The 16282-nt window shown below is 41.4% G+C and overlaps 1 protein-coding gene and 1 non-coding gene across 6 annotated transcripts in view; both read left to right on the forward strand.

Annotated features, from left to right (window-relative positions):
* Efcab3 (EF-hand calcium binding domain 3) overlaps positions 1-16282 on the forward strand; it is a 102537-nt gene that overhangs the window by 64809 nt on the left and 21446 nt on the right. Inside the window, exons 36-39 of one of the 5 annotated variants that reach the window (XM_040749895.1) lie at positions 3340-3393; positions 6376-6480; positions 9047-9100; positions 15788-15872. In XM_040749895.1, coding sequence (XP_040605829.1) covers positions 3340-3393; positions 6376-6480; positions 9047-9100; positions 15788-15872 — 298 coding nt within the window. Of the gene's footprint in view, positions 1-3339; positions 3394-6375; positions 6481-9046; positions 9101-13676; positions 13756-13885; positions 13936-14069; positions 14349-15787; positions 15873-16282 lie in introns of those variants that run through there. The other 4 variants (XM_005070041.3, XM_040749897.1, XM_040749898.1 and 1 more) reach the window with 4 other exon arrangements.
* Positions 4380-4483, forward strand: LOC121141629. The gene has a single exon (XR_005878598.1). It is a non-coding gene; the product is annotated as a U6 spliceosomal RNA (small nuclear RNA).

The following is a 16282-nucleotide window of genomic DNA, read 5'->3' on the forward strand; positions in this document are numbered from 1 at the left end:
GACTTTGATCCCTCTTCCTCTGACTTCGCATCTTCCTTCTTTAGATTCCATGCTTATTACCACATAACATTACAAACTCTCAGAACTCCTACCAAACACACTTGGCAAAAACCTAGCCATCTCTTTACCCTGCACTTACTCTTGAATAACTCAAGAGGGCTGGGGAATCATAAAACCATGCTAATAGAATTCACTTCAGATAAACAGTCACAGATTTCCAAGACAGTCCCTGACACTTCAAGGAAGTCTCTGCTACATTTCCCAAGGACTGCTGTCTTACTCTCTGGACAGTTGCACACTTTCTCTACTCAAACTTCCAGTACCTTCTCACCTTAACTCTTTGATGACCTCACCTCAGACTTCACAAAGAAAATAGATGCAATTAGACAAAAAGGTCTTTGTTTCCCTACCTTCCTTTTTATGATCTCTCTTACCCAGGGTCATACATATGTCTTACATTTTTATCTTGCTATAAAGGAAAAAGAATCACTTCTATGGGCTGGAGAGATGACTCAGTGGTTAAGAGCACTGGCTGTTCTTCCAAAAGTTCAATACCCAGCATCCACATGGTTGCTCACAACCATCTGTAGTGAGATCTGGTGCTCTCTTCTGACCTGCAGGCATACAGACAGACAGAACACTGTATACAGTGATTTTAAAAATCACTTCCACAAAGAACCAGTTTTCCACTTGTGCATTGGGTCCTATTTCTTCTTGCCATCTCAGAGACCTGGTTCCTCAGTGCTCCCCTTTTATCGCCTGTATCATGAATGGCTTCTTTGCTATGCTTTCTCTGCATGCTGCCATTGATAACAATAGGCTAGTCCATCACACTTGTAGTCTCCTGCTACAAGTTCCTCTTGGCAACAGAGGACCTCAGAAATCTACTGCTCAAAGGTAGGCAAAGTGATGCACTCTGATTTCCAGCATTTGAGAGGTAAATTCAAGAAGATCTGAAGTCCAAGACAGTCTTTATCTGCATACTGAGTCTCACCTTCTACTACTTAACACTCTCAAACTAGGCTTTCACCCCTAGCATCTCACTTGCCCCGCTTTCAACAAGATCATCAATGACCTGCCTTTGCCAAGGTGCATGGTCAAGTCTGTTCTTACCTCACTTGGCATCTTCACAGCACTTGACACAGGTAGCCACCACTTCTTTCTGGAAACTTTTTTCTCCAGATTTGAGAGGTTCTATTCTCACATGGCATTCTTATTCACTCCACTTCCCTTTTTGACTCTTCCTCTCATACAAGATCTCCAAATAACACAGTGCCAGGGCTGAACCCACACCTTCTTCCTAAGTGATTACGTCCAGTACCATTGGGTCATATAATTAAGTAAGTGGATTTCTCTAGGTCAGTGTGAGTTGGGAATAGTATATCAAAATTATTCATTTGATGTTTCCATTTAGATTTCTTGAAAATATTACCAAGTCACTAAAATTATTAGTTAATTCTTCCAGCTCTCAACCTTCCCCATCACCCTGATGACTGGAGAGTATGGAAGATTAGACTTCGTTCTTCTGCTCTCCCTTTCCTCAACCCACATTCAAATCTCTCTCTACCTGACAAACATGTCCTAAATCCAACCTTTTGTCATTGTCTCCATTGCTGCTATCCTGGTCCAGCCACCATCATCTCTTTCCCTAGCCAATGAAATAGTCTATCTAATCTCCATTCTTCTAAGTTCCTTATTCTGCACATAACAGCCAGAGTAACCATTTGAAAGCTGAAATAAAATCAAGTCATTCCTTGTCTTCGAGACCTACAATACTATTCCATTGCAACCAGAACAAAATCCAAACGTTCCATCATAGCTTACAAGGCCCTGTATGACTGGAGCCTGTTGGGACCCAGGATGATGCAAGGCTTTCAAAGAGACCTGATGAAAGGACAAAGGGAATGCCAGTTCTATGCCCTTGCCTGGGGCAGATTTGACAAAGTCTGAGCCAGTGCTGGAGCTAGTACCTCAAAGAAGTTAAGACTTTAGTTCCTGGGTGTAGATGGATTTTTCTTTGGACCACCAACTCACAAATAATGGCATGGAGACTTACTAATTATGAAAGCCCGGCCTTAGCTTAGGCTTTCTCCCAACTAGCTCTTACAACTTAAGTTAACCCATTTATATTAATCTATGTTCTGCCATGTGGCATTACCTTTCTCTGTACTGTCCATCCTGCTTCCTCTGCCCCTGGCTGGCAACTCTACCCTTCTTCTTCCCAGAGTCCTCTCTGTCTCCAGAAGTCCTGCCTAACCTCGTCCTGCCTAGCTATTGGCCATTCAGCTCCTTATTACTCCAATCACAGCAATACATCTTCGCACAGTGTATAGATATCCCAAACACATGGGAGCTAGACTTTTCTCCCTTTGACAGGTTGTGTTTATCAGCTCCAGGGCTGCTGTGTCCTCAGTCTATGATGCACTTGAGATATACTGTGTTCCCTTTGTGTAACATTTGATTAGCTTCCTGATGACTTCATTGCAGTAATTCCCTTCAAACAGTAATAAGATGCTGTACTTCTTAATAAACTTGATGGCATGAGTCATCGTCTCTTGCATACCATCCTATCCCAGCTTTCTCTCTTCTTTATTTTCTCATCTCCAGTCTGTCCCCTAGCACCTCACTGTTTGTGACCCTTACTCCTGTGGGTTTAAGTCAGGACCCTGTCATATTTTCCCTTCCTTTCTGTCACATCCATTCCTACCATAATACAACTGTATATGATAATCTTCTATTGGAATATGCGCCCCCAGCTCTTCACATGACTAACCCTTCTCATCATTCAGTCCAAAACCCAGATGACTTTCCTCAGGGAGGCCTTTCCTGCCTTCCTTGTCTAAAGCATTCCTATTCTCTATTTCTGTTTATTACAGAGACCTGTTTCATTTTTCATAGTGAAAAATTATCCCTTTTGTTTATGTGTTCATTGCTTTTCTTCCTCAAGAGATTGTACACTCAGAACTCATCCTCTTCCCTGACGATGCTTTCTCTAGCACCCACAAGTCCTCACAAAGTACTCAGCACAAGGAAGGTACTCTAACTGATAAAATAAAAATCTGTAAGGTCAGATTCTCCCTATACGTAACTATGCTAAGATGATTCTGGTGGTCTCTAAAGCAATAAAAAAAAGAAAGAAGATACAATCATTTTTCATTTCACAGTATAAGCTTTCTTTGTTTCCAAGATAGTACTATTAACTCTGTGGATAAATCCATAAAACTCTAAGGAAAACTAGAAAAAGGTCACTGAATTCTTAGGCTCTTCCTAATTTCAGAAGGTAATGGTTATAACCTTCATGCATCTTAGAAACATGAAATCATCGTCCTTCACTTACAGGTAACAGAACAGTGGATCTGACTGAACTGTTGGATGCCATCAATTACATCAAAGGTAAGCTTCAAGCCATGATAGGAAACACTTAGAAATAACGTTTATATACTTAGCAATTAATACTGGGCAAGTATCTTTCCCATTCATAAAGGTTGCTCCACCACTGCCCAGCAAGTTTAGACTCTTTTATATGGTATCTTTCCTGTTCTGTGGATTCACTGAACTCAGGTAAGTCATAACATGTATTTGTGCTGACACTTATAGTAATGTGTGAAATTTTTCCTGAAAATCTCCAATATAGAATCACTGAAGAAAGTCAAAACAGGAATTCAAGCAGGGCAGGAACCTGGATGCAGGAGCTGATGCAGAGGCCTTGGAGGGACGCTGCTTACTGGCTTACTCATCATGGCTTGCACAACCTGCTTTCTTTCTTTCTTTTTTTTTTTGGTTTTTCGAGACAGGGTTTCTCTGTATTGTTTTGGAGGCTGTTCTGGCACTCTCTTTGTAGACCAGACTGGCCTCGAACTCACAGAGATCTGCCTGCCTCTGCCTCCCGAGTGCTGGGATTAAAGGTGTGCGCCACCAACACCCAGCTCAACCTGCTTTCTTATAGAAGTCAGGACCATCAATCCAGGGATGGCACTACTCACAATGGGCTGTGTCCCCCATCAATCATTAATTTTAAAAATGCCTTGCAACAGTATCTTATGGAGGCATTTTCTCAATTTATGTTCCCTCCCTTCAGATAACTCTAGTATGTGTGTCAAGTTAACATAAGACTAGTCAACACAAATATCAAAACCCATAGAACCAGTCACACCCTTTACTTCAAACAACCCTCTCCTAGAAAAGTATCCTTGTTCACATAAGTAGTAAGAAAACTATAACAGGTTAGAAGTATCTAAGTGTGTATATGAGAATCACTATACGAACCATTATGTAGTAAGAGAATCACAAACTTGAGATCATCCTAAACTTCATTAATACAATGTTAGGTAAGTGGGACAGCAAGGATTAAAGCACTAACTATAAAGATTATGCAGCATATTCACTTGACTGCATATATACTATAACCAGAAGACTACACAGAAGGTTGGTATGGCCACTGCATGATGATGATACACAAATTCATGAAGTAGTCCATATTTGTCTAGATATATAAAGAACTGCAAAAAACAAACACATAAACTAGGTATGGTGGTGCATGTCTTTAATCCAAGCACTGGGGAGACAGAGGCAGGTGGATCCCTGAGTTTAAGGCCAGCCAGCCTGGTGGTCTACAGAAAGAATTCCAGAACAGCCAGAGCCACACAGAGAAATCCCATCTCAAAAAATGGAAAACAATAAACACCTAAAATACAACTTACCCAGTTAATAAATAATCTAATAAACTGAATAAACAGTTCTCAAAAAGGAAATTCAAATAGCAATACATGCTTTTAAAAGTTCTCAACATCCTTAGCTAGGATAGCTAAGTCAAATCCAAACTGCTTCGAGATCCCAACTCACCCCAGTCAGAATGGCTACATAAAAACACAAAAAGACATGGTGGAGGGTATGAGGCAAGAGGAACACTTATTCACTGCTGATGGGAATGTAAACTTGTGCAGTCAGTGTTGAAGTCTTCAAAGGCTGAAATAAATAGAACTTCATGAAATATGACACAGTTGTCTCTTTGGTAAATACTGGAAGTACTCTAATCAGTTACCACAGAACACTTGCTTATCTGTGTGCTATTCATAATAGCCAGGAAATGTGACCAATCTAGATGTCCATCAGCAGATGAATGGTAGGTGGTGTTGGCACACACCTTTAATCCCAGCACTCAGGAGGCAGAAGCAGGCGGATCTCTATGAGTTCGAGGCCAGCCTGGTCTACAGAGCGACTTCCAGGACAGCCTCCTAAACAATACAGAGAAACCCTATCTCAAAAAATAAAAAAAAGAGTATAATAGAGTACATGTTCCAGGAAAAGGGGTACTAGTTGGGGAAAAGAGGAACCGGTTAGAGCTGGGGAGACGTAAGGAGGAAAGGTAAACCAAAGTAAAATGGCGCATTACGACGAGGCTGTGATGAAATCTGTTATTTTATATGCTGACTTGAAAAATTAATTTTAAAAAGTATTAGCATTTTAAAATATTATGTATTACCTTAAAAATATTTAGAAATAAATTATTTGGGGGTTAGAAAAGCAAAATACAGACCAAGCATGGTGGCACACACCTATAATTTCAGCACTCAGGAAGCTGAGGCAGGAGAATCACAAATTTGAGATCAGCCTGGTCTTCATAGTAAGACAAAATGCAAAATTATATTTACATTAGATTTTCACATTATATAAATACAGTCATTATCAAAAACAAGAAAGAAAAACTGAAATTGTTTTTGTGGTAGAGTAGTAGGGTTTCTTATCAAAAACAAGAAAGAAAAACTGAAATTGTTTTTGTGGTAGAGTAGTAGGGTTTCTTGCCCCTACCACCCCTTTATAGTTAGTGGCCTTTAGTGTGATTAAATCTCTTAAAATTAATAAGAAAAACTATTCTGTATGTTGACATCAGATGAATTCTTAGAATGTATAGTAAACAAAGAAGTAAATTACAGGAAAATGTAGTTAAACAAAAATTAAAGTTTTCACTGGTGTAAATTTCCAGGTACAATGATATATTCCTGTAGTCCCAATCTATTTAAGAAACTAAGGCAGAAAAACTGCATGTTTGATGCCAACCTGGGCAACATAGGCAGCATGAGTGACACAGGGAGACCTTGTGAAAAGGAAGGGAGGCTGGTAAATAGAAAAAACAGATATTCAGGTGGGACAGAAGACAAAAGACATCAGGTTCTACACAGCCCATGGGTTTTAAATCCTGGAGTCCTTCATCACCTTCTGCTCGTATACCAAAGCAGAACAATACCCCAACTTCCCAGTGTTCCTTGTCATTCGAGGTGCACAGGGCAACAGACACATAAGCACAGACAGCACTTGTCATCCTTTGTAAGCATTGTCTCTATAATAAATCTGCACCCATTTCTCATCCTTTCTAAGGAGAAGCAATTGACACCCAGAACTTGGGCAAGTTCCTAGCAAATGAGGGGATGGAGGTCACAGAGGACCAGATGAAAGACCTGATGCCTTACCTGAAATTAAACGGTGAGGGTTTCTGCATGCATGGTGGCGTCTTCCTAAAGGCGCTTTTGCGACCAGCATAGAAGATCCTTAGAAAATCTTTTCTGTATCACCTAAATCACTTGAGTGTGTGTGTGTGAAATGCCTTCTATCTTAGTTAGGATTACTATTTCTGTGACAAAACGCCATGACCAAAAGGCAAATAGGGGAGGAAAGGATCTATTCAGCTTACACTTCCCTATCGCTCACTGTTCATCATCAAAAGCAGTCAGGACAGGAATCAAGCAAGGTGGGAGTCTAGAGGCAGTACTGATGCAGAGGCCATGGAGAGGTGCTGCTTCATGGCTTGCTTCCCCAAGCTTGCACAGCCTGCTTTCTTATAGAACCCAGTACCACCAGCCCAGGGATGGCACCAGCCACCATGAATGAGCTGGTCCTTCCCCCATCATTCACCAATTAAGACAATGTCCTACAGCTGGATCTTATGGAGGCATTTTCTCAATTTATGTTCCCTCTTTTCAGATGACTCTAATTTGAGTGTCAAGTTGACATGAGGCCAGCCAGCACAACTTTGCATGTTGTTGAAATGTATGCTTGGGTTCAGGTCAAGGTGAAGCCTTGAGTGTCTAAGAAGCTCCAGTGTGGCACCAGTAATCATGGTCCACGGGCCACATCTTGACTGCTGAGGAGCTAAGTGGGAAAGAGAAGAGACTATGCCTGTGCTTCCTTTTATCAAACCCTAAGTGAGACCAATGGGCCAGTATGTGAGGGCATGACTCTTACCCAAAAGTGAAGCACAAAAATATTAGCGATTGAAATTAGGAAATAAAAGTGATCAGCAGGCAGAGGCTCAGAAGAAGCAGGGGTTTGAGGCCAGTTGATCATTTGCTGACTGAGATACATTCCTAAGGCCCTGGGTTTGAATTCTAGCACCATAAAAAAAAATTAAGTCAAGTGTGGTGGTGCATACCTTTAATCCCAGTGCTTAGGAAGCAGAGGGAGTTGGATTTCTGTGAGTTTGAGGTCTACAGAGTGAGTTTCAGGACACCCAGGGTTACACAGAGAAACACTGTCTCAGAAAAAAAAAGACCTGCAGCAAAGCCCACATGTACTCCTCAACCTTGTCCTCCACTGCTTCCTTCCTGTTGTGCAAACCACTGAACCATGACTCTCTAACACAGCTTCGTTCCTATTGTCCTTCAGCTTAACTATCACTTTTTCTCAAATGCTCCCCCTCTACTCCATCCCCATCCCACAATGCACCAATGAAGCCCTGTTTGACTGCACCATGCTCCCTGTTACATCCCATGATTCCTACTCCACTATTCACCCTCAGCCAAAACAGCACTGTTTCTTCTCTGAAGTCTGATAGGATTTCACTATAGACAGAATATATACCTCCTGCTCTGGCTTTTTTAGTATACTTCTGTGATCTTCCAATGGACTTTAAAGTTCTTAAAGGAAAAGTTCGATGTCAAATGCTAAGAACACAAAAAGGGATGAATCACAGCCTCTTCCTCAAAGAGCTTTTGGCCCAATAGAGGAAGACGCACATAAAATAATGTGATGTAATGTGATACATGTATGCAGAGGGACATATGGCTGAGGTTCAAGTCTTCTGGGGAAAGACTGCCTCAACAGTTGTGTGGCATCCTTCCTGTCAGAGACAGGCTGCACTCTCACGGTAGCAGAGCACATTTGAGATGGTTCTCAAAAAAGATGTCCAGGTCGCCAAGAAATGAATGAAGACAGGGAAGTAGAAGAACCAGTTAGGAAGAGGGAAAGGATTAGCAGGGGTTAGAGGGAGAGAAAAGGTAATAAGGGGTGCATATGATCAAAATACAGCAATACGTGTAAGAAGATGATATGATGAAACCCATTGTTATGTACAACTAATATATGCTAATAAAAAACTTTTAAAAAGATTTCCCATAACAAAGAGCAGGTCCTTCCCTCCCTATTCTAATGCGTGCATATGCCAACATATTTCTCTTTATATCTTCACTTTTATGTATAATATATATGTGCATTCCAGTGAGATGGCTCAGCGATAGAGGAGCTTGCTGCCAAGCCTGACAACCTGAGTTTCATCCCCAGAATCCACATGGTAGAAGGAAAGAACCAGTTCCTACAAGTTGGTCTCTGATATACATATGCATGCTATGGTTCTCGTGTATGCACACACACACACACACACACACACACACAAATGTAAAAAGATTAAATACATATCTATTGTCATCTTTGGGGAAAAGATACTTATAAACTTGAGACCAGATTCTTTCCCGCCTATGACCAGTAACTATCAACCACATTCTTTTAAACTGCCACAGAAGAACCACACTGAAGAAGTAGAGATATTTATCTCCTTGCCAAAGTCATAGTTTGTTCTATCCTACTCAGAGAAAAACTAGTCCAAATTCCAAAGCAAATAAATACAAGTTCAGCCTAGTACTTTCTATGGGAGGCAGGGGGTGCTTGAGTTGATAGGAAATCACATGTAATGTTGTTGTTAATAATTTCACAACTTTCATTAACCTTACTAAGTTTTTATGTGGCTACCTCTGTGACTGAATCATATGTTTTACAGAAAGTGGAAAGGTTACCGTACAATCAGTAATGTCGGGCCTGAAGAAGCTTAAACGTGAGTGAAAACTTACAGTACAGTTTAAATTGATAATTTGATGTCTTATATTAATTTTCATGTGTTTTCTTGGTTGTAAAAGTAATACATGGAGACATGGAGGAGCAGGAAGGTTGAGTTGGGGAAAGAATAGATGAGAGCAGGATGAGAGATACCACAATAGAGGGAGTCATTATAGGTTTGAGGAGAGATCTGGCATTAGTGAGACTTCCAGAGATCTACAAGGATGACACCAACTGGCAAAGTAAGCAATAGTGGAGAGACTACCTTAAATGCCCATTCCTGATAATGAGTTTGACAATTACCTTATATGCCATCCTAGAACCTTCATCCAGTGGCTGATGGAAGCAGAGGCAGACACCCACAGCTAAACACTGAACTGAACTCCTGGAACCCAGTTGCAGAAAGGGAGGAGTGATGAGCAAAGGGGTCAAGATTGGGCTGGTGAAACCCACAAAAACTGCTGACCTGAACAAGAGGGAGCTCATGGACCCCAGACTGATGGCTGAGAGGCCAGCATGGGACTGATCCAGACCCCCTAAATTTAGGCAGTGAGGAGGCCTCGGCAATCTATGGGGCCTTGGGTAATAGATCAGTATTCATATCTGGCATGCAAATGGACTTTGGGAGCCCATTCCACATAGAGGGATGCTCTGTCAGCCTGGACACATGGGGGAGAGCCTAGGCCCTGCCCCAGATGATAGGACAGACTCTGGAGATCCCCCATGGAGGGCCTCACCCTCCCTGGGGAGCAGAGTGGGGATTGGATGGGAGGAGGGGAGGGAGAGGAAGCTGGGATTGACATGTGAAGCAAGCTTGTTTCTAATTTAAATTTTTTAAAATGACTAAAAAAAGTAATACGTGGAGCAGTACAGAGACAGCTCAGCTGTTCAAAGCTCTGGCTGCTCTTCCAGAGGACCCAGCTCCAGTTCCCAGCACCCACCTGGTGGCTCACAACCACCTGTGACTCCAGTCCCATGGGATCTGATGTCCTTTTCCAGCCCCCAAAGGCACTGCACACACAGGATTCACATGCATGCAGGAAACACCCCTATACACATAAAAGTAAAACAAGGAAAGAGCAGTGCATGGGGCTGCGAGTGTACTCAGTGTGCAGCAATCGACCGCCATGCGCAAAGGCACCGCACAGCAGTGAACAGCCAAGGTAATGCTTACTCGCTGTGGGAAGTGCATGTATTCAGAGAGATGAAACCGTGCAAAAGGGAAAAACTAACAATGGATTAGTTCTGCCTTCTGGCAATAACCCGTAACCTTACCACCATGTTCTCCCTTGTGAATACACAACCGCCTGCATCTGTGTTCTAAGCTCGTACAGAAAAGAATGGACAGGAGGTTTGAATGCTATGCTGAGAAACTGCCTTCTGCCCTCTTCCCACAACCACAGAACTCAAGCTTATACCTGGTCAGTGAGGGAATTTGAATTTTATCTCTGTAGCTGTATTGCCCAACAAGTGAGGTTAACAAGAAAAAGTGACTTTTTTAAATCTGTCTCTACAAGTCTGAGTAATAGGATTTAAGAAAACTTAGGAGATTTATGCAAATACACATAAGATAAACTTTAATATAAAAATACATTTAAATTCTGGGTATTTACACTTCATGTTTCCAAGTTGAAAGTAAGATATGAAAAATGTTTGGGGTTACCACCAAGCCTGATAATCTGAGTTGATCTCCAGGTCATGAATGGGGTGGGGATCAGAGAATTAATCTGAAGGTATCAAAGATAGTATATTAATATCAAAAGCTATTTCTACCTATGCTATCACACTGCTTCTGAGTAACAGGTTACCTTGTGCATGGTACCTCTGTAGCCACAAAGAACTACCATCACTTTGCAGGCTTCCATAACTTGCCACAGATCTTTTTTGGTGTTAAAAGAGTGCAAATTTGGCTTCTCTGGCCATGGCCAACCCAGTCAAATGCAGAAAACTAAACCCTATGTCCACTTTCTTCTGGGACTTTATCTTCCCATGTTTGAGAAATAAAACTAACCCTTATTTTGATGAGAAAAGATAATAAACTGTACGTGGCTAGCCTTGATTTCAGTCCTGACCCAAGTTTTCACTTGAGGAGTAAACTTGTCCTATTGCTGTAAAGAGACCCCACAACCAGGAAAACTCTTATAAAGGAAAACATTTATTTAGGGCTGGCTTACATGTGGTAATGTTTTATTTGTGCTTTAAAAAATAAAGATTTCCTGAAGATCAGAGTGAGGAGCTAAACCACTAGTTAGCCAGAGAGGCCAGGCAGTGGTGGTGCACACCTTTAATCCCAGAACGCAGGAGGCTGAGGCAGACAGATCTCTGTGAGTTCAAGGTGTAGGGTGTAGGGTAGTTATGAGTTGTTGGAAAGACGGGGAGAGAGATGTTACTTAATGAACATGGAACTTTTACTTTGTAAGATGAAAGCATTCAGTAGTTGGTATGTAACAAAATGAACATAGTTAACAGTGCTGAACTATACACTTAAAAACTGTGATCTAGGAGCCAAGGGGTAGCTCTGTGGTAGACAGAGCACTTTCCAGCCTGCACGAGACCCTGGTGTTGATCCCCAGCACACACAAAAATTGAAGTGAAGGTAGCTGGTTCTATATAACACAGATTTTATCACAATTAATAAGAAATAACAATTGGGAGCTTTTACTTCTACCTAGGCCTGTAGTCCTACATATTTGTGAGGCTGGGGCAGGAGGAATTTGAGCTCAGGAATTTAAAGCCAGCCTAGGAAAGCTTAATGAGGTTCTCTCTCTAAAGGAACCACAGTTCAGGACTAGAGAGATGTAGGATCAGTGGATAAAATCTCATACTGTTCTTTTAGAGGAGTACTGTTTGGCTCCCAGAACCTACATGGTGACCTACAACCATCTGTAACTCCAGCTCCAGGGAGTCCGATGCCCTCCCTCTGCCCTCCCTAAGTGCCAAGCACAAATGTACACAGATACACAGTCAGGCAAAACACCTATACACATAAAATAATTTTTAGAATTATTTTAAAATAATAAAATAGGGAATGGAGAGTTGGTTCAGTGGTTAGGAGCATTTGTCTGTTGCAGAGGATCCAGGTTCAATTCCCAGCACCCACATATAAGAGACTCTCAACACCTCCTTAGGCACCAGGCGAGTATGTGGTGCACAGACATTCATGCAGGCAAAACACTCATACATATAAATTAATAAAAATAAAAATAAATCTTAAAATTTTAAATAATAAAATACATCTTTAAAAAGAAACCAGTTTTACTTCTCGACAACTCTACCTAGTAGGAAATGACATTACCCCACATTTTAAAATAGGAAGCCCTTAATACATATTTGTTGAATTAATTTAGAAATTAAACCTTCTTCTTCTTTCCCTTTGTGTTCCTGACTAGAATGGGAGACGTGTTTGAGAAACTTGGTTTGAGAAAGTTATTACCTTATACTGAAACATCCAGACTAGAATAGAGAACAACTGGAAACAGTACCACTAAGTAAACCTGAACCCTTTGTAGAAGCCGGAGTCTGTGTTTATCCACAGCAGGTTACAGGCTCTCCTAACCCTGTGCTGGAGCAGTGGTAGTAGTCATCGTTGTTGTTGTTGGCTTGTTTGTGGAGAGGTGTTGGTTTGGTTTGTTTGATTTGGTTTTGGTTTTGGGGGGTGAGGTCTTTCTTTGCAGCCTGGCTGGCTTAGAACTTTCTAGGTAGACCAGACTCTGAACTCACAGAGATCTTCCTGACTCTGTCTCCCAAGTGTTGGGATTAAAAGCCTGGACCATCACTGGCTTCAAGGATTTAGATGCTATGAAAAAACTCACAACATGAATATTATGATTTCTGCCTAATTGTCCGTTTTTCCTTTTTTTTTTTTTGTTTTGAGACAGAATCTTAAACTCATAGTCTCCCCTGCCTTAGCTCTCCAAGTACTAAGATCATAAGCACACATCACCATGCCTGGAAATTTAACTGCTCTATTTAACTTATTTTCCCCACTGTTAAAGAATGCAAGTGGGTTGGAGAGATGGCTCAGCAGTTAAGAGCATGTAGTGCTCTTCCAGAGAACCCAAATTCAAGTCCCAACACCCACATCAGATGGTTCTCGACTGCCTGTAATTCCAGCTCCAGAGGATCCATGCCTCTGGCCTCTATGGACACCAAGACTTATGTGCGGAGACACACAAGGTGTAAAAAAATTTAATTTTTAAAAAAGAATAAAGCACATGAGATTTCCCCCCTTTCTAGACTTAAAAAAATAATGAAATGGTTTTTCATTACTTTTCAATCAAGGGACCCAGGTAAAATTCTTTACTTGAACAAGTTTCCACATACTTAAGAAAATGTACCCATATGTAAGTTAGAGAAAAAAAAAGAAAGTCCTCTTCTCTAAAGACTTAACAGACTCAAACTGTTATGATTCTGTAATTCACTTCCTCATGTGCCGGTGGGGTACGGAGTGAACCCCGCCAAATACACATCTGCCCTACCCCTGGAAGGGGCCCACAGGTCATCTCCCTGAGCCCAGGCCCAAGCAGTGAATGAGGTCACAGCTGTGTGATGGAACAAACCCTCCCTTTATTGGATTCTTGATCTCAAGTCTTAGATGGTTGGTTGTTAATGGTTGGTTGTTAATGGTTGGTTAGCAGCACAGCTTGAAAGTAGGTAAATGTCAGAATTTTGTATGATTCTATCCTGAGTACTTTCAAAAAAAAATCTATCAACTATATAAGAGATTGAAGGTATTTATTTTTAAGTAATGATTATTTCAAGCCATGGGGACAATTTCACAGCACCTTTCAAGTGCCTAACTTGTTGAGTATCTCTGAGCTTCCCAGCTTTGTGGTAGGTTCTAGATTCTGAACACCATGTAATCGAGTTGTTTAGAAACAGTGGCTTTCCAGGTTCTGAGGCAATGACCTGGGAGGATTCTAACCAAACATTCTGAAATGTTTTTCCCTGTCCCTGGTTTAACAGTACTTGTTGATTCATTATTCCCAAGCTAGCAGCCCTGGCTGCTCCTCAGTGAGCTTTCTGGTATACTCTATAGTTTGGAAAGCTAACGAGTGAAAAAAACCCAAAGGGGACAATTGCCTCCCAGCCCCTGGTCTGCAGGCCATTTCTTAGACTATGCAGAAGGAAGGGAGGACTAGAGAGACATAGTATCAAAAGAGGCTATCCACTCTGCTTTTATGAGAAAGCAATGGACAGGGATGAGAGTCCCAGAGGGAAAGCCTCAGAAAATTTACTTACTAGTGGTGGGTATTATAAGACTGAAACAAATAAGCAAAATTCCTTAATACTTTCTTTTTGGCAATTGTGACATGAAGTGTTTTAGAATAAATGTAATCTTTAGTTTTTCCTGTGTATTTCTACGTGCTTTGTATCATATGTGATTTTTTAATTAGTGAAGGTATACAATTTGATGGTTTGTCATGTGTATACATTGTAGAATAATCACTGCAATCAAACTAACATAAGTCACCTTTACATAGTTCTTATGGGGCAGGGGCACATAGGCAGATTTCGAGTACCCTGTAAATTGGCACTACCTATCCATAGTGTTATACGTCAGGTCTCTTTACAGGCACCTCACCTTGTATAACTGAAGGTTTGTGTTCCTTACCCAACCTCTTCCTGTACCCCACTTCCCACTATTCTGTGCTTCTATGGGTTTGACTATTGTGGATTCTATATGCAAGTGAGAAAATATTTCTCTTTGTGTGCCTGGCTTATTTTGCTTAGTGTTTATTTAGTTTTGGGTTTTTTTTGCGGGGAGGGGGTTCAAGGCAGGGTTTCTCTGTGGCTTTTGAGGCTGTCCTGGAACTAGCTCTTGTAGATCAGGCTGGTCTCAAAGTCACAGAGATCCACCTACCTCTGCCTCCCGAGTGCTGGGACTAAAGGCATGCGCTACCACCAACCAGCTTTTTTTTTTTTTTTTTTTTGGTTTTTACGAGACAGAGTTTCTCTGTATTGTTTTGAAGGCTATCGGTCCAGCCCGGCCTTGAACTCACAGAGATCCACCTGCCTCTGCCTCCCGAGTGCTGGGATTAAAGGCGTGCACCACCACCACCCGGCCCTAGTTTTTTTTTTTTTAAGACATGATTTTACTTATGTATATATACACATGCAGATGACCATGGAGGCCAGAAGAGGGTGCTGAATCCCTTGGGACTGGACTGTACAGATGGTTGTGAACAGCCATGGGGGTGCTGGGAATCTGGGTCTTCTTGCAAGAGCAGTAAGAGCTCTCTCTAGCCCCTGCATTTATTTTTATATAAGATCAAAGAGACATTATTTAAAAGGTAGAGCTATGATAAGAAATTTTGCTTATAGATCTTGGCACAGTAAAAGGACCTTCCCACACAGCCCTCCAATTTTGCATGTAATCCTACTTTGGATTTGCATATGATGCCACTCTTTGAAATCCTAGACTTTTTAGCCCCAGACCTTGAGAGGGAAAACTGGAAAAGAATGCAAAGAAATGACTCTATAAACAGATATAGTGGCACATGCCTGAAGTTCTAATACTGGGAAAGTTCGGGCAGGAAAGACTGAGTTGTAGGTCAGCTGACCTACAAGGTGAGACCCTGTTCCAAAAAAATAAAAAAGGAAAGGAAAGGAAAAGAATGGATGCATGGATGGGTGCATGGATGGATGTGCAGATTGATCCTTTCTTTTATCTTCTGAATTCCAGAAAGAGTCTCTGGCCCCATGGCAGTTTCAGGAATTAAATCAACACTGAAGCTGAAGCCCCTAAAAGCACCCATCTTTCACAAGAGGTAGGTGATATAGGATGAGGAGATTATACAACATCTTCAGATAATGAAAACATAAGCTACATTACGGAGACTAAGACAAGAAAGAGGTAGGTGATAAAGGATGAGGAGATCATACAATTGTCTTCAGATAATGAAGATGTAAGTTACATTACAGAGATTAGGATGAGACAATTAGAATATTTTGTTCTGTGGTGAAGTTACTTAGAACATCTGAGATACAGATTTTATATTGTACTTATTTTGTGTGTGTGCTCACATTATGAACCACAGCATGCATATGGAGGTCAGAGGGCAGCTTGTAGGAGTCAGTTCTCCCCTTCCACTCTGTGGGTCCCAGGAATCAAACTCAGATCCTTGGGCTTGGCAGCAAGTGCCTTCCCACTGAACCATTCTGATGGCTTATGGAAGAT

The sequence above is a fragment of the Mesocricetus auratus genome, unplaced genomic scaffold, assembly GCF_017639785.1.
Source record: "Mesocricetus auratus isolate SY011 unplaced genomic scaffold, BCM_Maur_2.0 Super-Scaffold_100007, whole genome shotgun sequence".
In the NCBI taxonomy this organism is placed as follows: Eukaryota; Metazoa; Chordata; class Mammalia; order Rodentia; family Cricetidae; genus Mesocricetus; species Mesocricetus auratus.